This window comes from Harpia harpyja, chromosome 8 (assembly GCF_026419915.1).
Source record: "Harpia harpyja isolate bHarHar1 chromosome 8, bHarHar1 primary haplotype, whole genome shotgun sequence".
Classification (NCBI taxonomy): Eukaryota; Metazoa; Chordata; class Aves; order Accipitriformes; family Accipitridae; genus Harpia; species Harpia harpyja.
In genome coordinates this window covers 9271514-9294014 of record NC_068947.1, presented here as the reverse complement: position 1 = coordinate 9294014, position 22501 = coordinate 9271514, and the positions used below count along the sequence as shown (strand labels likewise).

The window sequence follows — 22501 nt, the reverse complement described above, 5'->3', positions numbered from 1 at the left end:
AAAGCGAAACACGTGTTCTGAGCATCAATACCAGCTTTAGCAGTGTTGTTTCAGAAGTTTTTATGGCTGGCATCTTACTTGTATTGTGGCTTGGTTCTCTGGACTGCTTCCCTAAGGAGATGTTGGGAAACTATTTTGCAACAGTTGTCCTTTAATTCATGCCAGGCCTTCTCAGCTGTTCTAAAGAGCCAAGGCAGAGCACTGTGCCGAGGTGGCTAGAATAGCTTGTATATGCAGAGCACTGGTATGTGCGTGATATGCTTTGTGCCATGTAGGTGTAGTCTTTTAAAGACTTGCAGGGACTGATAAGAATTACTTCTTGGGGTCAGGCTGACATTACTTAGTGATATGTAAATACTGTTTTAAGGAAGGGGGCTATTATAAAATTAACTTAATTGCTTCAGTCCTGAAGTGGACCAGATCCTTTCAGGAGTTTGTGCTCAGGGTGTGATTCATTTAAAACTTGGATAAATTAGATTATTCTCTGACATCTTTTCAAAATGTTTGCTCCAAATGTGTGAGTACATTTGTCTTTATTTTAATTCTAGTTATCTGGTGATCCATGTTCCATAGAACCTAAGAAACCAAAACGTTCGGGAGAAATGTGTGCCTTCAATAAAGTGCTAGCTCATATTGTAGCCATGTGTGATACAAATATGCCGTTTATAGGGCTTCGCATGGAGGTATGTATTAAAAAATACTTTGTTTCCTTCTTCCCCTCTACTACTCCTGATTCTCTTCTCTAGATGGGCTATTCGGGAAACTTGTGGTCATGTGTTCACTTCGGAGTTCCCCCGCCAGCTGAGCTCGGGTGACTGGTGTTCCACACTGGGTTGCTCTAGTCTTGTTAGAGCTGGTTCTCTAATACCAAGCACTGTGAAAAGCTTGAAAAGTTGAGGGAGAAGGGAAAATGAGAGGATGAAAGACACGCTTGTGGGAGGGGGTGGGAGACAACTTTATACCAGATTTGCACAGACTGGTTTTTGGCTTTCCAATGCCTGAGGATGTGAAACATCTGTCACCCTTACGGGGGGGGGGGGGGGAATCCTTGAAAAAGTTACAGTTATTTTGCTTGACTTTTTGCTTAGGATAACATTTCCCTATTCATTTCTAGTTATCTAATATGGACATTCCTCACCAAGGGGTACAAGTAGAAGGAGATGGCTTCAGCCATGCAATACGTTTATTAAAGTAAGAGGATATGCTCCTGTGTTTCATTTTATTACTGTACATACACTTGAGAGACAAAAAGGATTGTTTGGAGAGTAACACTAAAAATGTTGGGGGGGGGGGGGATTTTTGGTTTGGGTCTTCTGGTTTTTTTTTAATTACTGTGTGTCTTGCGCTCTTGTGTGAAGCAGTGCTGGAGAAAGAGGAAAGTAAGAGTAGACACAGAGCCGACTAGAATTTGTTTCCTTCATTAGCCTAAATGGGGGAGCTCTGAAAACACTCTTGACAGTCCTCAATCCTAAAATCCAGGCAGTGCTAAGGAAGATATGGTGATGATTCATGAACATGTAATTGCAATTTTAGATCAGATCAGAGGCCTACATACTCCATATGTTATTTGACAATTACCAGTATGTGATACTGCAGAGGAAAATGCAAGGAATCCCAGAAAAGACAATTGCATGGTAAAAAACTTGTAGAGGAAACATCTGAGGATTGTACAGTAATTTAAGCACGGAAGGGACTCTGTGGAGGTCATCTGGTCCAATCTTCCGCTCAGAGCAGGGCTGATCAGCTGCATTTTCCAATCTCCAAGGGTTTTTGTGCCCTCCCTGGGCACAGTGATCTCAAGTGCTGACTAGAGGGGAGTAGTCACTTGATTGCCTGGCTAATAACAGCCCAGGATGCAGTGGTCTGTCCTTGCTGCAAGGGCACGCTGCTGACTCCTGTTCAGTCTGTATCCCAGCCCCCCCCCCAAGTTCTTTTTCTGCAGAGTTGCTACCCAGCCAGTCAGTCTTCACTCTGTGTTGTTGCTTGAGGTTATTTAGGCTCAAGTGCAGGATTTTGCATTTGTTTTTGTTGAACTTCATGAGATTCCTGTTAACTCATTCCTCCAGCTATCTGAGGTCTCTCTGAATGGCAGCCCTGTCCTCCAGCATGTCAAGTGCTCCCTTCAGTTTGGCGTCATCTGCAAACTTGCTATTCCTTTGCATCACATAGGTTATTGAAATTGTTAAACAGTATTGGCCTCTATGTTAACCCTGAGGAATGCCCACCACAGCCAGCCACTAATTGGACCTGCAACCATTGACCACAGTGCTTTCTACCTGGCAGTCCAGCCAGTTTTTCACACTTCTTGGAGCCTACTTCAAGCCTCACCAGTTAAACTTTGGATTGTGTTATGAAGTAAACCAGATTATATTAGTCTAAAACATAAAAAAACCAAATGCCAAAGACGCCTTCTACAGTAAAACCTTCTTAACTTCTTTAATGCTGCAGAAATGTTTAGTGATATAAAGGCATCAGTCTCTAAATGCATCTAAAGGCCCTACCTTTTTAACTTTGCATATGAGCAGAGAAGTACTGAGAACTTGTGAGCTGAAGGTGAGGGTGGTACATGAAATTTCTGGACAGACTCTCAAGGGATTTTAAAAAGTTTGGCATGTTTTTACTTAAGCTTTATTTAGTCTGTCTCCTGAGCTCAATTCTCACATTGGGATATGAATAAATTAGTGGGCACAAAGATAACTGCCAGGTTGTTCATTGCCTTTAGAGTGAGCTTGTTCTAGAAGGCAAACTGATTCGTGAATTCAGGTTGCCACAGAACTTACTTATTTTCATCTTTTTTGGCTTGTTTCTCTGTATAAAAGCTTTATATTGGTGTGCTCTTAGTTCACTAGGAGATGAGGGCAATTCAACAGATCCCTTAACAGTCTGTAATTTGCAGGTGTTGAATCCATATAAAAATTGTTCTTAACGCAGAGTGCTTTTGTAACACACTTACTACAGTCCAGCTGTCTTTGCTGTTGATTTGTTCATTCTTTCACGTCCAGACTTGGAAGTCCTTCAGGAAATGTTAGAAGGTAGTATTTTTAGTTTTGCAACTCTACTGTGTATAACTGAGGTCTTTTTTATCATGAATAGAATTCCTCCCTGTAAAGGTGTAAATGAGGAAACGCAGAAGGCTCTGGACCGATCTCTTCTTGACTGCACTTTCCGATTACAAGGTAGAAATAATCGCACCTGGGTGGCTGAGCTGGTGTTTGCAAACTGTCCGCTTAATAGCACTTCATCCAGGGAGCAAGGTAAGTTTTTATTTAGGAAGACTGGTACATTTTGCTTCTTTGTTTACATTGTCTGTTCCAATAGTTCTAATGTTTTGGTGTTATTGGACAACTGTCAGCTCTTCAGATTTCTAATAAACCACAAGGTACCTGAATCAAAATTTTGACTGCTGAGTTGATGCATTTTTATTATTTAAATATACTTCCTGGTCACTTGCTACAGTTCACTCACAGTCTATAAAGCACAGTTTAGGAACCACTAGTTTAATCAGTATTTACCATCTCCTAACACTGCAGGACCAACCCGTCATGTTTACCTGACGTATGAAAACCAGTTATCTGAACCAGTTGGAGGTCGCAAAGTTGTTGAGATGTTCCTTAATGACTGGAACAGTATCGCTCGGCTGTATGAATGTGTCCTGGAGTTTGCACGATCCTTACCAGGTACAGGAATCACCTCCTTTTCATTAAAATGATGTTTTTACAGATTACTATGGTTTTCTCACTCTAAGTCTTTTCCCTCCTCTCTTCAAAGACATACCCAACCACTTAAACGTTTTTTCAGAAGTTCGTATCTACAATTACCGAAAACTTATCCTTTGTTATGGAACTACCAAGGGGAGCTCAGTAAGTAACTCCTAAGTGCACTTAAAATGTATGTTTGAAAACAGAATGGGTAGGCGTAGAGTTCTCAAAATTGTGCTACAAAATATTTCATTGTATTACATTATTGTGGAATTAATACTGAGGAATGTAGAAAAGACAGGAATAGAGGGTGCCAGATTGCAAATTTGCTAAATTACTAGATGTTCAGAATTTTTGAGAATTTGTGTACAATGCTTTAAATTTTGGGAAGGGCAGTTGTATGCTCCTGGTGGATGAAAGTTGGTGTGGCAGCCTCTTTCTGACAAAGTTGTGGTGTTGCTACTGGTCACTGCTGTACTGAGGTAGATAGGTATATGTAAGCTGAGTGCCTAATTCTGCCTTAGAAAAAAGGACTCTAACAAAATTTTAAATGTAGTACTGTGCTTTCAAATGAGGTGGTCCTTAATTATTTTGCAGCAGTGCTGTTCCCTTGTTTGGAACTCTAGCTTACTCTGTAGTATTTGAATTTACACCTTATTAATTACTTCGATTACTGACTGAGTACTTGCTCATAACCTTGCCTTAAATGCAAGGTAGAGGAGGGAGTAAGTGCACCCTTACTACAGACTAAGAATATATTTTTGCACGCAACTGATGCAAAGTAGCTGATGCACTTGAAATTTGCTTCCTGGAAGGTTTTTGTGTTCATGTTCTAAGCTGAATTTTTGAGAGTATTTCTACGTGCATTTTATTGGGACAGTTAATAAGTAGCAAGAGTAGCAGTGTGGATTTTGCATGCCACTTCCTTACATATTAGCATGTCCAGTTCTTGGTTTTGTGTGATATGACTGAGAAAAGCAGTCCACCTCCAGCAACTCATTAATCAGTTCTCTGCAGCATGAATCTCTCGAGTTTAATTTTCTCTATCTCACCTTTGACAGAAAAGGGTTTTTTTTCTTTTTGATTGACTTGTTAAAATAATTGTCCAGTTTTGTGGTTGCCAACAATCCAGCTAGCTAAATGGATGTTAAAGCTAACAACGCTTCCCCGCCCCACCCCAACCTCAGCAACTTTTGAGGAAGGTGAGTTAGGAATCTGTTGAGGTTTGATGAAAAATGGGGAAAAAAATTAAAGCAGACCAGCTTTCTTGTTGTAACCTCATAGTTGTTCTAGTTTCCAAGGCCATTTTATGTTCTTGACATTGCAGATCAGCATTCAGTGGAACTCCATACTCCAGAAGTTCCACATTTCTCTGGGAACTGTTGGCCCAAACTCGGGTTGCAGTAACTGTCACAACACAATTCTGCACCAGCTCCAGGAGATGTTTAATAAAACACCAAATGTGGTACTGTTGTTACAGGTAACATTTTAAAAACTTCTCTCAGGAAAAGTGCAAGATAATTAAGAGCTGAATTCTGATTAAACTGTGCTCTTCAAAATTAGATGTGTGTGTGTTATGATTGTTTACGGATCTCACTGGCAGAAGGTGGCTTGGTGAAGGTTGTATCCCCCTATGCCCCATTTTCCCTGACCTTTACTTAAAGGTAAGCAACCTGATCTCTCAATATCTGTTCTCTCTCAGGTTTTGTTTGACACTCAGGCTCCATTAAATGCCATCAACAAACTTCCAACTGTGCCCATGCTTGGTCTGACTCAACGCACCAACACTGCCTATCAGTGTTTCTCAATTCTGCCACAGTCACCCACACATATCAGGCTGGCTTTTAGGAGTATGTACTGCATCGACATCTACTGCCGGAGTCGTGGCGTTGTAGCAATACGTGATGGGGCGTACAGTCTCTTTGACAACAGCAAAATAGTTGAAGGTTTTTACCCTGCGCCTGGATTAAAGGTGACTGTTTCTGTGTTTTCTGGCATGTTGTAAATAAATGAGCTTCTAACTTGAAGTATGGATCTGATGTGAAGAACATTCTTGTCCAAACAGGGCAGTTGTAGCTGTGATACAACAGCCAGTAGGTTCTGATACTAATGAATTGTTCTGGAACAGCTATTTCCAAGTGTAGACCTTTCCTTATTTTTAAGGAAAAAAAAAAAAAAATGTTGGTATTTCAATTAACTAGAGGTAGTTCATGGTAATAAGCCACGTTTCTTGTTTGGTGATGATGCAAAACCCCCTTTTTAAAAGAAAAAGGGAATTAAGCTTAAATATCCACTGAGAAGCTCTGTTTATGAATTGATATATTTTGCAAACTGTTCATACTGTATATAATGAATGCCCACTAGTAGTTAGTTCTAGAGACCTGCCTGTTTCTTATGTGCTGTAGCTGATAAAGATAGTGTTAAAGCTGAGCAAATACTGTGCTCATTTATGTAATACAATTTAAAAGGGGAAATTGCTAACAAAACTGATTTTTCCACAGACATTCCTGAACATGTTTGTTGACAGCAATCAGGATGCACGAAGGCGATCCGTAAATGAAGACGATAACCCACCTTCTCCTATTGGAGGAGACATGATGGATTCCTTGATATCGCAGCTTCAACCCCAGCAGCCACCACAGCAACCACAACAACAGGTACCCTCCAGGCAAAATAAGAAATGTTTATTGTCTTCCACAACTGTAGGTATCTAAGAACTTGCGTTCTAAAAGGATTAGCAGGAAAAAATGGAAAGGGAGACTATAAAACTGCTTTGCTGTGGAATTCCCCTTGGGGCAAAACATATTAATTTATTTTGCCATTTCTCATTCTAGTGTAAACAGCCCATAGCATATGAATAGCAGCTTTGGAAGGTCACATGAGACTTGCTGCCGTAGAAGCGAAGGACTGAGGGAGGGAAACCAACTGTTTAAGATAAAAGGTGGGAGGGAGAGTCGGGAGGCTTTGCTGTTACAGAGTGGCAGATAAAAAGGAATGAGGTGCAGAGGTATTATGTCTTGAGGAGAAACTGCAAAAAGTCACTGAAAAAAATAGTGAGCACTGAACAAGGTGATACAGAGAATCAAACTACCATGTTGCTGGACCTATAAGATTTCATAGGTGGGGACCAAACTCTCATTAGTATTCTCCTGCACATACTTAACTTTAGTTTTAGTACAAAATGATAAAAAATTTTCGTTGTCCTGTGTTGACAATTCCAGCCATTTGCAAAACAGGCAGGAGCATCGGGAGCATATCCTCTTACTTCACCACCCACCTCCTATCACAACACAGTGACACCATCTCCGTCTATGATGCACACACAGTCACCAGGTAAGATGGCTGAGAGTTTGTGTGCTAATCATGTGCTGGAAATACACACGCAGCTCTTTGCATGCATGCTTTTTCTATTATTTGAGCTGTGTTTAGCTCCAAATTAGCCAAGAGAATGCACCTTATATTGTGGAAAAATAGCAAAGCAAAGTCCTGCTGTGCATGTCTTAAAGTACATTTTGAAGCTAAAAAAAAAGCATTCAGTGAAACTGTTACCTTTAGCTCTGTAATATTTGGGACCGTTTCATTGTTATGGCTTACAACTTGCTCAGATCAAAACCTGTTAATTTTAAATACCTGCTTCTTCAGAAAAGCTTTTCATCACCAAAGCTCTGCTTTCTGCTCCCAGCTGTTACAGCACAACAGCTGAAAATATTTACATTTGGGGAAGGGCTGGGCAGGGGGGAAATGCCATTCTTCAAGCCAAATATGTTGGAAAGTTTCCTTTGTGTGGTGAATCAATCTGGAAAATATAACGCTCATGCGTGTACAAAATAAAGCCTTTGAGTGCAAAAACGATTTCTCATTAATCTTGTTTGCTGTCTCCCTAAAAAGGAGATAGCTGTAGCAGTTGATAGAAAAAATTGTAACAGAAAAATGGGAAATGTGTATGTTGAGTGATGTGATGTCTTCGATTAGGAAATTTGCATGCTGCAAGCTCTCCTAGCGGAGCTTTAAGAGCACCGTCACCAGCATCCTTTGGTCCAACTCCTTCGCCTTCCTCTCTTGGAATCACAATGGGACAAACAGCTAACTTTGCCAGCCCACATGGTGAGTTCTTTATTGGCAGGTGTATATATAGTGGCAGGGAGAGCACATTTGCTTCTTGAAATTAAGTCTTCTGAAGCAGACCTAAGTTAATTGAGAAAAATTCATGGTTTTTAACTGGCTTAAGTAGCTGTTTTCATACATGTGGGTGTAACTTGTAAGAGTATTCAAAAGTAGGTACATGGCACGTTGAGGTGTTCCTAGCATTTTAAAAATTGACTATCAGTCACTCTTTCCTGCTTACTAATGTGGGGAAATTTGTAATGTGGTCTTGTAGCAGAACAATGGCTGCAGCTTTTAATGAGCATTATCTCTTGTTAGATTAGTTAAGGTGTTTTCACTGCTTATGTTTCCTGGAAAAATAACTGGAACAGGTTAGAAATTCAAATACTTGCAATTTGAAAACATTGCCAAACTCTTGCTGGTTTGACATACCTATATGCGAGCAACATGCCTTTTGGTTGTTTCCTTTAAGTTTTTTTGGAAAGCTGCCAAAACAATTGTTTGTTGTAATCACAATGAATTGGAAACCGTTCCATAGATCACAATAAATGAACAGTTCAGATTGTAATTTTAGCACACCAATTAAACTGTCAAGATGAACAAAGTGAGATAGATACACAACAGACTGTTTAAGAATCTTGTTCTGATCAGTCTTTATAGCAGAGTACAAAACCAAAGATACTTTTGCAGAGATAACTGCAAGATACTGAATTGATAAGGAACAGTCTAGCTGAGACTTTCATTTGCTAAGGAGCAGTAGAAGTTCAAGTCTATAGGCAAGAGCTTTTTTTAGTTTAGAACCCGTTACATGTTGAACATGCCAGTTTGCCTTAACGTTCAATTTTATTTTACTTTTTAAAAAATACAACCAAAAAACCTTTCAATCTGTATCTTGATTTCCACCTCACCACCATTATGTTTTTACATAGTTATAAAATGCAGTCTAAAAGCTTGCAGACACTTTCATGCTTTACAGATTTTGGTAGGACTTTTTTAGATTTCTAGATTATAAAACCTTGTACTTTTTTTTTTTTTTTTTTTTTTTTTTTAAATAATAACGGTCTTGTAACATCTGTAGGTACCATAGACCCAAGCTCACCATACACCATGATGTCACCCAGTCAGCGTGCAGGGAACTGGCCAGGATCTCCCCAGGTCTCTGGTCCATCACCAGCAGCACGGATGCCTGGAATGTCACCAGCCAACCCTTCCCTTCATTCACCTGTCCCAGATGCCTCTCATTCCCCACGAGCTGGAACAAGTAGGCTTCTTTATCAGTGTTACGACTGTGAAACACTCAGGTTTAACGTTTCTAGTTCTGTTCTTTTTGGTAGTTTTGTGGGTCAGCCTAACAGTCCTTACTGCCCTTGTGCAGTAAAATACCTAAGGAAGTTAAGCCTTTATTCTGTCCTAGTTCAAATCTTCTATAACGAATTGGAAAACGAGTTAAATCATAGAGCCTAAACTTCAGCAGGATTGATACCTCTTGTTGCACTGCAGAAATTAGTCTTAAACCATTGAGCTCTGTGACCGAGAGAAAATTCTTTGGAATGAAGGCAACGATAGGCATATTTGCATACCCAAATATTAACTTTTCACATCATAGAATTGTAATGCTGCTCTTGCACGACTGATTTAGCCATCTTTACATCTCATTGAGTTTGTTGTACAAACCTGCTATCTGCTAGCATGCTGCAGAAGGAGAAGGGAGTAGGATTTTAATGTTACTGAGACTTTGCATGGGTGGAGGGTTGAAACTCTAATTCTTTGACTTTGTCTATCTGTTGCCTATCACTAGGCAGACAAATTCTTAAATAAGAAGGATTAAGCTTTGGCCCAGAGAACTCATTGCTTGTATAGTGACAACAAATAAAGTGCACACATATCTTATGTTTCAGCTTAAATCCTTCCTTACTGCAAGTACTTTTTCCCTATCAATAGGTTCCCAAGCAATGCCAACTAGCATGCCTCCACCTCGTAAACTACCTCAGCGCTCTTGGGCTGCATCCATACCTACAATCCTCACCCACAGTGCCTTGAATATTCTGCTGTTGCCCTCTCCTACACCTGGGCTTGTGCCAGGACTAGCTGGCAGCTATCTTTGCTCCCCTCTTGAGCGATTCCTTGGATCAGTTATTATGAGGAGGCATCTTCAGAGGATCATACAACAGGAAACGGTATGGCTTAGGTTGTTTTAATATTGACCTGTGAGTATGACTTCACAGCTGTTCTTTTTCATGCTTCTGTACTCCATGTGTTTCAAATCGGGCACAAACTGAAATGCTTCAAGTATAACAAGTATTTGCTGTTGGACTTGCGCTATACTTCTGAATCTTGCCATCTAAAGCGTCAAAATTTAGAGAAAGCATTTAGTTCTGCTTCTTTTCCATGCAAATTAGAAGTGGAAAGCCTGTTTGGTTAGGTGAAGTTTGATATCTGGTATGATAGCAAGACTATGACCAGATTTTCAGATGCTATGGCTTCTGTGTGCTTAGCCTGTCCATTGGGATTTAACTAGAACAGCCACAGGGTTACTGTGGATGCCACTACTTGGCAGGAGTGCCCAAGAAAGTAGTTACTAGTTGACAATAACTACTCAGTCATGAATGTTGCTTTAGGGTTTGGGACAGACAATGTGCGCCTCTTCACTTTGGCACTGATTCAGTGACAGAGCAAGCCAGATCTTGCATAAGCTTCATTTTCAAGGCAATTTTACCTGTGTACAAATATCACGTGTTTCTTTCTGGAAAGAGGGCATATTGATCACTACAGTCTTGGGAGTGAATGTGTGTGTGTGTGTTCATGCTATTTAATGGATGACTGATTGAATGTGATACTTCTTTTTATGCAGCTACAGCTAATAAACTCCAATGAACCAGGTGTAATTATGTTTAAGACGGAGGCACTGAAGTGCAGGGTTGCTCTCAATCCCAAAACCAACCAGACCTTGCAACTGAAAGTAACACCTGAAAATACGGGACAGTGGAAATCGGAGGAGTTACAAGTTTTGGAGAAGTTCTTTGAAACAAGGGTATGTACTCAAATCATTACTGTTTAAATTTTTGTGCATTGCTTTTTAATCTCTGGTGGTGTTTTGAGTGATACTGCTGACTTTCATTGGCACATGTAAGGTCTGCAAGATAAAATTAACAGCTGTGCATGCTGGTCGCCATATTAAATGATACAGCTATTATCTAAATAGGCAGTACTAAACAGTGTCTTTCTTTAGGTTGCAGGACCACCTTTTAAAGCAAACACCCTAATAGCCTTCACAAAATTACTAGGGGCTCCAACGCATATCCTCAGGGACTGTGTACACATCATGAAACTTGAGCTGGTAAGTTAACCATTCTATTTAGTTCACCCAACTTCAGTTATTATATTTTAAGAAAAAAAGGTGCTGTATCTTCATCTGTAAACATATAAATTACTCTAAATTTATATGTATGTTATTTAGTGTTAATAAAGAAGTTTTCATTTTACTACTAGCTCTCCTGGAAACTCCCAAAATTTCTCTTGATGATTTTGAGAAACTGCAGGCACATTACTGCACAATAGGCACGTGCATAGGCTGGCTGGAATCTTTCTGATTGTATTCTTGTTTACCCTATGCTCAGTTCTTTCAGAGTTATTCTGACTTACGCTAAACCTGGCAAGATCTGCAAGTTTAGCTAGAGAAGTACATTCTACTTTCTAACGCTTCCCTAGTTCGTAGCCACGTATGTCACTGATGTGAGACCTTTTGCTGTTCTTTCTCTGTGCTGCTCTTTCTAAACAGTTCCCTGATCAGGCAAGTCAGCTGAAATGGAATGTGCAGTTTTGTTTAACAATTCCTCCCAGTGCACCGCCAATTGCGCCTCCAGGAACACCTGCTGTTGTGCTGAAATCCAAAATGTTGTTTTTTGTAAGTAGAGCTATCTGTTTCAAAATTTTGTGGGCTGCATGTCTTTGAAATCATCACGGGTTAGTAGCAAAATATAAGCATGCTATATCTGACAACTGTAATAGCTAAAAATGTTCTGCTGTTTAGAAGCCTTGATTTGCATGCATCTCTTGTAATGGGTTCAGTTAGTATTCCTATTCTCCTTTCTATAAAAGCAGAGTAACTCTTCATGTTTTGTGTTTAGGGAGATGTTGACAAGACATAAAGTTCAGTTCCCTCTGGGCTGCAGGTGTCTTCGAATGCTCAACTTCTGGGTGTTTTGTTCTCCTTTGAGGCACTAGCCACCTAGGTTAAGTGATATACACATTAGTGGTGCTGGGAAAGGATAGCAGGAATGAGATGTTTGGAACAAATCTGTGTTAGTGTCATCTCTGAGGCAATGCTCACTGTAGGGTGCTTTTGAGAGGAAAATAGTCTACACCTGGTTGACACCTTCTCTGCTGCAGAATTGATGTCTGAAAACTGAGGGGGTGGAATTGCATGCTGTCTGTAGACCTGGAGTGTTTAACTGTATAGGAAGTTGCGCTGAAGTACACGGTCATTCAATGTAACACACTTTTTGTTTTTTTCCCACAGCTCCAGCTAACACAGAAAACAACAGTCCCACAAGAAGCTGTTAGTATTATTGTCCCAATTATTTATGATATGGCTTCGGGTACAACGCAACAGGCTGACATTCCCAGGCAGCAGAACTCTTCTGTTGCTGCTCCAATGATGGTTAGCAATATTCTAAAGAGGTTTGCTGAACTGAATTCACCACGACCAGGTACTGTACATGTCCAGTAGATATATTCTCTTCACCCAGAGATCTGTGACAAATCTCCAGTGTAAAACTAAACCTCTCTTAAGTCTGAATTCTTCTTGGTTTCTATCATACTCCTTTAGTGATTACAAACTCCTGATGTGACAGGCAATACATAACTTAATAACAAGTACTGGCAACACAGCAGAAGGTTACACTGGTAATTCAGGCTGGATTTTGCTGTTCTGCCCAAGTGATAGAATGCACCTCTTGTTGGCCCAACTCTAGCTGTGCAGTAGGAGTCATACTTTTTAACAGATGGGCCCAGAATGAGTCACAAGAAATATGCTATGGTCAAGTGTCAGTTTTCATGGTTAATTATGAAGTTATTGAGCTTAACAGTAGAATATAAAGGGATGTTAAAATAGTTATCAGAAATTGTCCACGTGCTGTGAATGATTAAAAGGTAATTGGAGTGATTGTATACTCCTTTGTCAGTGTGTACACTGACAGAGGTGCATACAGTTCTGTCCACGAAACGTGCTGTGAAGTGTTTGAGCTAAATAGGTTGTTCTGAATGTTCATTGGCCCGTAGGTAGTGCACTGTGAGCAACATTGTGCTTTGCTTTCCATCTTGTTTGTCATGCCTTTTTTTTTTTTTTTTTTTTTTTTTTTAAATATCTGAAACATTGAACAACAGTAGCAGGTTCTTTGGGCAGCATGTTGTCTGTAAGCAGTGGTTTGGGGTCCTAGTACACAGATGGCTCATAAGAACAGTAACTTTCAGTTGTGCTGTAGTTACATGCTGAAGAACAAAGCCTTTTTCCAATAACTCAGTGAATAGATTGAAGTTGTGAATCCAGAGGTTGAATTTTACTTCTATTTTGTATAATTATTCATCTTGTTGTTATGCGGTAATTTTAACTATGCTTGATGGTTTATTTCGATTGCTAGAACACGAGCAATGTTTATCTTAAATTGGTGTGGGTATGCATACATTTCTGAAAATTGTGATGAGATTTAAATTAACATGCATTTTCTGTTTAACATATAGTAATAGTGTAGGTAAATAGGAGAGAGAATAGCCTTGAGGGCATGTAGGATTACCTGCAAGAGTTCTGTATGTGGTACAGAACTGTTGTTTGTATAGCACTTTTATTTCAAGATATGTTAACTAAACTTCAGGTGTTTCTTTTGGAAGGTGCTTCCCCACTGAGTTTCCCTAGTGTGGGGAAGGGTAGATACTTGTTTTGCTGTTTGGTATTGCACTAAGTTGTGTTTTAAGGTAAACCCTCCACAAAATACCGCAGCATAGGGAGTAATTGTCAGAGCTGCTCTTGAGTATCCCAGGTGAGATGTCTTCTGATGATCATTAGATAGATCAGGATAGACAATTTTTGTTTGTCACACAAGTTTTGAAGTAGTTTGGGAATGCAGTACAGGGAGCAAAGTATAGACAGGGAAAGAAAGGCATATAAAAAGAGCTTGTGGCCCTAGCAGGACCTTACCCAGGCAAAGAAGAATGTAGCTAGCTGAACAGAGGACATTTCTAGCAGTCTTTCCTCTGACTTCTAAGGGAAAGAATGAGTCTGTGTTTGTTTATTTATTTATTTATTTATTTATTTCCACCACCACCCGCCAAAGTAGGATCTTCCCTGAACACACTTGAAATGCAATTTCCTGTGTTCTTACTGTCAAAACTTACATTATTATATCTGGTAAGAGAACAAGGTACCTTCTTTTCTTTGCTGTTGAAAGGTGATAGGAGAGCTAACAGATGAAAGTAGATAGTTGGGAGACTTCTTTTACAACAGCAGTACGTGGGAGATCCCGGATGCATGTCCTTTCTCTTCTGATGCTATTGTGCTGTACCCAGGATTTTCCTACCTGTGTTAGCTCTTCTGCTGCACTAATTGCCATTTGCTCGGTTAAGTGAATTTTTCACTGTTTCAGTCAGAAAGGACCAGGGCTTCCCATCATGCACGTATGATATTACTGGCACTTTCATTGTAACCCGTAATCAGTGTTGCCTCGTTTTGGCTGTATCTTTTTTACCTTTCTCTCTTTGTGAGAAAGTATTTTGTATTCAGCTTAATTTTCCTCTTAATAAAATGGTAGTGCCTGAAAAGTAAGTTCTTTTGGAAGAGTTTTCTTTTCAGATCTGTGGGCAAACACATTCTGCTGTGTTTAACAGTAAAATGTTGACTCATTGTGAGTACGCTGTCTTTTCTGAGATCACTTTACCTATGCCTCCCTGGGAAAAAGTATTTTATTTGGGGGAAATAATTATATGAACTGAGATGGAATCAATGCCCTGGAATAATAGGGTTAAACTTGAGCTGTAAGTCTACAACCTGCATTATGTAGTGGACATCAGTCTGGTAAAGAAATGAAAGTCCCTACAGATGCTGGAGGTTACCCTTAGAGAGCAGCTCAAGGGACTCGTGATATTTCTTAAAGCACTTCACGACTAAGCATTTTTCAGTGTCTGATTTTCAGTGATGCAGTGGATGGTATTTAGCCCAGATTTGTAGCTTTGATATGACAATGGCTTGCCCAAAATAATCTTGGGAATCCCTAGTTTGGCAGTTAGGATTAATACATCCCAACAGGCTCTGCTCTTACCTCTTTGCTCACACTGTTGTTCCTTCAACAACAAAATTCCATGTCTTCTAATGATGTTTCTTGAAATACGCAGGAAAAATTCAGCCCACGGTGACCAGGGTATGATAGTGGCTATTAATTGTATTCTTTTACCAGAAAACAGTAGACAAAAGTCACAGCTGCCTAATACTTCACCTTTTGTTGTTCTAATTAAACCCTTTTGCTTCTATTGGTTTTAACTTTTTTAAGCTATTTCAGAATGTGTGTGTGTTTTTGTCAGAAAATGCTGGTATTCAAAATTGAGACAGCTGTGGCTGGTTTTTCCTCTCTGTATTAGGTCTCAGCTGTTCAAAACAAAAGTCCATTTGCGCTGTGTTTTATTTTGCAGTTCAGATATCAAGGGTAGAGCCAAAGTAATTTGCTTGAAAGAAACAGATTTCTGACTTTTGCCCAGTCTTGGAATTAGAAATGCTTCCAAAACTAGGCTTAGGACAGAAACCGTCTTCCAGCTGTTTCAGACTTGAGTCTTTTGAAATGTTTAGTTTCTGCTCTTAATCAATACAAATAGAAGTTGAAAAAGTTTTTTGGTTGGGATTTTTTTTTCTTTGTAAGACGTAGTGCTTTTAATTAATAACATCCAGAAAAATTCAGATTGCAGTGCCACGTACAATAAATTCTAGCATAGATTCAATCTGACATTCAAAAGCGATTAGAAGTTAAGAGCTTCTTGCAATTCTGTGACCAACAAGAGCGGTCCTGCTGGGAAAGCCGGAGCTACTTCAGTTAAAATCCCAACAAATCCCGACGTCCTTGGAGGTCGCTGGGATTTGCCGCTCGCGGTCACCACGTCTCGTCAACCCCTGCCCGTACGGGGGTAGTAGCCGTGCCGGCGTATCGCGGTGCCTCGGGAGGTTGTTAAGGGTGTGAAGGCGTGTCCGTGGAGTGATGCTAACCTGTCTCTTTTCCCTGTTCCAGGTGAATGCACAATATTTGCAGCCGTTCGTGATTTGATGGTTAATCTTACGCTGCCCCCTGGTGGGCGTCCCTAGACACTTTTAAAAGAAGGCTGAAAGTGAGACAAAACAGCAAAAAAAAAAAAAAAAATCCAAAAAAAAAAAATCTAGTAAAGCCTTCGGTTAAAAGAGGACATTTTAATTTTACCTTTTTTTTTTTTTTTTAAGAGCTAACTATAATAAACTGGCAAACTTTTCAGGGATGCACTTTCATCAAATGAGTATCACCACGACTTTTGTATAGTGCTGTTGTATAGTGTGTTTTAATGGGAGACACTTCAGACTAGGTAATAGATTGAAGTATCAGCTTGCTGGTAATAGATTTAATATTCTGTTTTATACTATAAAGATTATGAAAATGCCAAACTTGTTTGTTTTTCTGTTTTTCTTATGTTTTGGTGTAATAGTCTTTTTTTAAGGCAGGTCTGTCATTTTTGAATACTGTAAAACTGTGACAAACTTTATATTGAAGCTGTATTTTAATATGACTGCTTTGAATCCTTAAACAATTTATTTGGGCTTGTTGTAAACATGTCCCCAAAAAGCAATATTTAATAAACTGGATTAAAAAATCTTAAACTGGATGTCGTATAATCTTAAACTTTATTCCTCTCCACTGTAGCCACTGGCCAGATCTCTTGTAGTCACACTTACTTGGCTATCTCTGTATGTGATCTTGTTTTTGCACACACACACATGTGCTGCTAACTTAAAAAACAAAACCTTATTTATTTATTCTGTGGGTTTGCTTTGATCCGAGTCATAGGAAAACAGAGTTTGTTCATTTTCCTGTTTGTATAAATAACTGGTAATTACTTAATGCTTCATTTCTTACAGTCGTAAGGAACTACATCTGTTCTGTCCCAAAAACAAAGTTTAGTGGAGGAAAGCACCTTTTTTCATCTGTCATGGAGTTTGTAGTTACAGGCACCTTTATAATAACAGACTCTTATTTGTCTTATTGTAAAGGCAGGTAAGGTAGAAGCTTGAACTGTACACCATGAAACTGGAGAGGCTGATCCAAAAAAGAAACAACCTCACATTTAATTTTTTTAATTGTATGTAGATAACTGTCATGTCAGTGATGACTGTAGGCTCTTGTAATTGAATAAAATTTCCATCCTTAGGAATTACTCTGTCATTTAACCGTTTGTCCTCATGGATCAGTATTCTCAAATTTTTATTGAGTTCAAGTTGCTTTCCTGACTTCCTGCAAGAGTAGCTTTCTGCTGTGCTGCCTCACTCCCTTTGCAGAGCTCTGTCAGCTCCCTGCTCAGCTGAAGGATATTTTAAACTATTTTTAAAAAACTTTTGGTGGATGTATTCTAGCCTGCCTTGCTGGCTTTAAGGCTGCCTGTTGCCCCTACAACTGTCGCAATGCTTCTTTCCCTATGAATGAATGAGTCTCTTTCAAAGCCCTTGCCGTTAGAAATAATCTTTTGGTTAGTGTCTACTTCAGATTTCAGCCTTGAACCTGTGGTTTTGGGTATTACTACTGTATCAGTACTTCTCTGACGTGTGTGTATCTAACAGGTGGTTATGCAGTTTCTGCTTCTGAAATACAAAACTCATCCACTGGAGTGAAAACCCTGGCAATCTTTAAATGTTGCTGCTGCTGCTAATCAGTTGGAAAGATTTTGTATTTCTACCTTTTCACAACTAAAATGATGTTTTAAAATTGAGAGGTGATACAAGTATGTCTGAAAAAGACTGGCTATTATGCTGGGTACTAGTCTGGATTCAAGGTCTGAGCATTCCCGTGCCTAAAAGCAGCTTTCTGATACGCAGAGAAGTTACCTGCTGTTCCGAGTGCTAAGGGGCAGGTGAGTGTGCTGGTGGGGCTCGAGAGCTTCAGCACTTGGAAGTAAAAGGGAGGGGGCATGTCTCCCCACAGGGCAGAGAAAACAAAATATGTAGACTGGTAACAGATGGTGACGAACTGACATTCCCAATCTGAGATTATGGGAGGATTGAGTTTTATTTTATATTATACACAGCACTCCTCTTAACATATGCCACATTTTAAGCCTTTCTCCTAAATAATTAAATTCTTATGGGAAACGCTACTAGTAAAAGGAAGCATTTCTCACTGACCAGTGACACTTGTTCCCTTCAAAGAAATGACTGTGTTTACAAGTGCAGTTTTAAGTTTCATTTTTCATGTGTTCAGTCTAGTTTTCTGGTAGCCAGATGTTGTACCCTGCTGCTGCATTGGGACTATTTGTAGATTTTCATTGTTACCGGAGATTTGATTGTCCATTTATTTCACTAAAAGTGCTGCCTGCAGTGACTCCACATCCTGCAGTCCCCATAGATGGTTTCTAATAAACCTGCCTGTGGGACAAGCATGAGAGAAATTGAATTATACAGAGAAAAATAGCAGTTTCTGAACTGATCCCCAGATCTGGCATAGCAATGTTAGCCAGTGTCAAATGGGAACACAACTTTTTAACTATCCAAAAAGCCATCCCAGATGACAGGAATAGACTTTGTGGCTTTCCAGATAACAAGTATAGATCACGTTAAAGGTTTTCTTAATATAGAAAAGAGGGGAGAGGTTTTTTGAGCCCTGCAAATACTCAGACAAGGAGCTGAATCAAGGTGAGGTTTTGGGGGGCTTTTTGCTTGAAACTAAGTTTAAATCGCTTGTTATCCTTATGCATTTGGGTGTCCTGCAGGTTGCCTTTGAGACTGCACACGTTTTAACTGAGTTTACAAGGATTGCAGGAAACAAGTTCCGATAATAAGTAGCTGAGACAAAACAAAGCTCCATAAAACTAGAAGCTGTTTTTCTTTCAAGAGCTATAGTTTGTCTCTAAGCATGTGCTCAGTTTCATCTAGCAGTTGAAAGTTACTCTAGTTAGTGGGCATTTTAAAGCAAAATCTTCTGTATGAAAAATAGTAGACTGCTAGGAGAATATTTGGGTCATTTTAATCAGATTTATGATTAAACTGTCAAAGGTGTCACTTCAGAAGTTGTGCTATACTGGTTATTTTAGCTCAAGTGGTTATAGTTCCCCTGACCCAAATTTTTCTGTGGTACATGGATTTCAAATGTTTTTAAGGTAAGAATATATTTCAATATAATAATGTGTAATTGAAATGCATTAACTGTACATAGCATCTAGACTGTAGTTACAGAGCTGTGACTGCTGTGAAACCCCATAATAGCAGTATAATTGAGAGTTTCTTTTTAAATTAAATCACATTGACTTCAAATATGCGAGGCTTTTCCTGAGACGTTCCAACGGCCACTGGTGGTTTGGCATTCAGTGGGTAGATCGTAATCTTTCGGGAATGTTTTTAAGACTTAACTTTGGCTCCAGGAGCATCGCACGCCCGTGAAGCAGTGCTGTGCTGCCCCTTCACTGCGTGGATGCTCTCCCCATGTATTCCCAGCCCCTCACATTTTTCCGGAGCGGTAATTAACTTCTTTGGGAAATGACTCTGCATAATGGGTTTTACAGGAAACGTCCGGCTGCTGCTCCAAAAGTTAAGAGATGCCGAGTGAGGAAGGGTTGTACTCCTGTTGGTGGGAGGCTGGGCAGAGCAGCACGGATGCAGAAAGCTACAGCAGATTAAGCTTGGACAGCTTGAATTCCTGCCTGGAGAAATGGAGTTTGGAGGGGGCAGAGCCCCCGGAGCAGGACCCTCCCCTCGCACTTTGCTGGAGAGCTGCTGCACCCAGCCAGGAGCCGCTGGCATAAGCAAATGCTGCGATGAAAATTGTCTCTGCTATGTGAAATAGGGCTCTCGTAGGGGTGAAAAATCATGATGTTTGGGCTTGTCATTGCCTGGTTTTACTTCTCCTGTGATTCCCCACTGCCACATGTTTTTAAAAGGCCATTATCGAGGCTGCATGTCCCAGAGCGGGCGAGTTACAGCTGCACCTGAGGCTTTCTTTTGGGGAGCAGAGGCTAAAGGGGGAATTTGTCAGAAACTACAAAAAAGTGGTGTGCTAATAGGCCGGTCTGAGGTGGGGAAGGGTTTTGCTGACATCCTTGCCGTGGGTTAGGACAGGCAGCTCCCAGGGCAGAGCGGGTTCAGGTGAGAAGGGGTCCCCTCCCTCTCCTCTGCCTCGCCTGGGGATGCGCCTGCCTCCCTGACGTCTAATCCCTCTCAGGGCCACTGCAGCTGATCAAAAATAAATTAGGAGCCCTACCCTACCCTTAAGAAACCTGCACTGTGGCCTCGGAGCACTCGCATGTCTGCATTGCCGTAACCTGGTGCGTACGGGCAGGGAAGCCCAGCAGCGAGCCCCCAGCTCTCGCCCACGGCCCCCCCACCTGCCTGGTGACCTGCTGGCAGGGACCCCACGGGCCAGGACCAGCCTCCCACCAGCCCAGCCTGCCCACGGCCCTGCCAGCCCTGCCTGCTGCTGCGGGGGCTGCTCCCTGATCAGGCAGCATGCTCCTTTATGCATCTTTATTTTTGAGGCTTCCTCCGTGACGAATACAGCCTTGAAAGCAGCTGGCAAGCTTGCAAAGCAGCAGGCAAACTGTAAGTGCTGCATTTAAAAGAGACAGAGAAAAGCACTCCCATCCTTTGAAGCTGATTTTGCAGCAGCAGAGGGAGGGAGGGGGCGGCGGGGGGGCTGCAGGCCAGCCTGGCCCCTACTGTGCTTTCAGCACAGATCGGTGCCGTGTCGGTCCCACAAAGAGGGGATGGAGCCAGCCTGGTGTAGGGCTGGGAGCTGCCGGTCGTGTCTGTGGTGCCGCTCTGCATGGGAGCTCCTGCCTTGCTCCTCGAGGTAGGATAGGATAGGATAGAATAGAATTAGAATATTTCAGTTGGAAGGGACCTACATCAATCAACTAGCCCAACTGCCTGACCAATTCAGGGCTGACCAAGTTAAAGCCTGTTAATAAGGGCATTGTCTAAATGCCCCTTAAACGCTGACAGGCTTGGGGCACTGACCACCTCTCTAGGAAGCCTGTTCCAGTGTTCGATCACCTTCTCGGTAAAGAAATGCTTCCTAATGTCCAGTCTGAACCTCCCCTGGCGCAGCTTTGAACCGTTCCGACGTGTCCTATCCCTGGATCCCAAGGAGAAGAGCTCAGCACCTCCTTCTCCACGTCCCCTCCTCAGGCAGCTGTAGAGAGCAATGAGGTGCTGCTCCTCAGCCTCCTTCTCTCCCAACTAGACAAGCCCAAAGTCCTCAGCTGCTCCTCACAGGACATGCCTTCCAGCCCTGTCACCACCTTTGTTGCCCTCCTCTGGATGCATTCAAGGATCTTTAACACCCTTCTTAAATTACGGGGCCCAGAACTGCACGCAGTACTCGAGGTGAGGCTGCACCAACGCTGAATACAGCGGGATCATCCCCGCTTTTGACCGGCTGGCCGTGCTGTGTTTGATGCCCCCCAGGATGCGGTTTGCCCTCTTGGCTGCCGGGGCACACAGCCGACTCACATTGAGCCTGCTGACAACCAGCCCCCCCAGCTCCCTTTCTGCAGAGCTGCTCGCCAGCCACTCCTCTCCCAGTTTATACCTCTCATCGGACCTCTGCTCGTGAAGCGCTGTAATGTTGTAGGAGCGCGTCGTGATTTTCGTGCCCAGCTGAGAAGCCATGTTGCTGTTCATTGTGTACCGCCACAGAAGCAATTCCACAATACTGAACAATACTGCCATTATCACACACTGGTGCTATTAAATAAGAGCTAACGCTTTGACTTGCCGATCTGTTAAAATATCAGCTAGCAGGACAGGCTAGTTCTTGTTTAATTACATCTATCTTTTGTCCTGCTCCCATCAAAAGCTACAAGGAAAAGAAGTGTTTTTATACGTGTGCCATCAATGAGCTTGAATTTTAAAAAAAGGGGTAAAATGGATGTATACCTTAACTATTTGGACAGCCTGCAAAGCTGACTGTTTCCTAGGAATTTAGCTATGTTAAAATAGCTGTTTTACTAACATTACTGTGTGAGAACTGAAGTATAACTTCAAATACTACTGAATACCCCTCCACACTGAAACAGGCTGGTTGATCCCACCTTAGCCACGACCCCTGCTTAGCTGTCACCTCAGTGCCCAGAGGAGAGCTGCCCAGAGCTACTGGCTGAGACCTAACCTGTATTTGAACCTAGCTCTACCCCTTCCACCTGCTCAGCACTCTTGGGTTCAAGTTTTCCAGTTCAGCTCTCAGTTAATGTGTCAGGACACCATATGAGAAGCCGTTTGCCGAGCGGCTCTCCCAGCAGCACCCTCCTGGCAGCCTTTGCCATGGAAAAACACCTCTCGTGTTCTCCACCCTGTCGCGCTGCACCAGCAGAGATGCAGGAGTCGGCTGGGGAAACCGAACTGCAGACCTCGGTTTTTGCCAGGCAGCTCTTGGGAACCCGCAGCAGTCACACTATTGAATTTTCTGCTCAGCAGGAGTCTCCGAAGGGTGGGCTCC

The 22501-nt window shown here is 41.5% G+C and overlaps 1 protein-coding gene across 1 annotated transcript in view; it reads left to right on the top strand.

The window, feature by feature from the left end:
• Positions 1-16683, top strand: part of MED14 (mediator complex subunit 14) — a 37301-nt gene extending 20618 nt beyond the window's left edge. The window contains exons 15-31 of the mRNA XM_052794178.1: positions 549-683; positions 1115-1191; positions 3094-3254; positions 3531-3677; positions 3769-3860; positions 5026-5178; positions 5401-5670; positions 6200-6355; positions 6920-7031; positions 7671-7802; positions 8881-9063; positions 9744-9979; positions 10654-10833; positions 11032-11139; positions 11581-11706; positions 12322-12511; positions 16067-16683. Of these exons, the coding sequence (XP_052650138.1) occupies positions 549-683; positions 1115-1191; positions 3094-3254; positions 3531-3677; positions 3769-3860; positions 5026-5178; positions 5401-5670; positions 6200-6355; positions 6920-7031; positions 7671-7802; positions 8881-9063; positions 9744-9979; positions 10654-10833; positions 11032-11139; positions 11581-11706; positions 12322-12511; positions 16067-16140 (2532 nt within the window). The 3' untranslated portion in view covers positions 16141-16683. The remainder of the gene's footprint in view (positions 1-548; positions 684-1114; positions 1192-3093; positions 3255-3530; positions 3678-3768; positions 3861-5025; positions 5179-5400; positions 5671-6199; positions 6356-6919; positions 7032-7670; positions 7803-8880; positions 9064-9743; positions 9980-10653; positions 10834-11031; positions 11140-11580; positions 11707-12321; positions 12512-16066) is intronic.
• The last annotated feature ends 5818 nt before the right edge of the window (positions 16684-22501 follow it).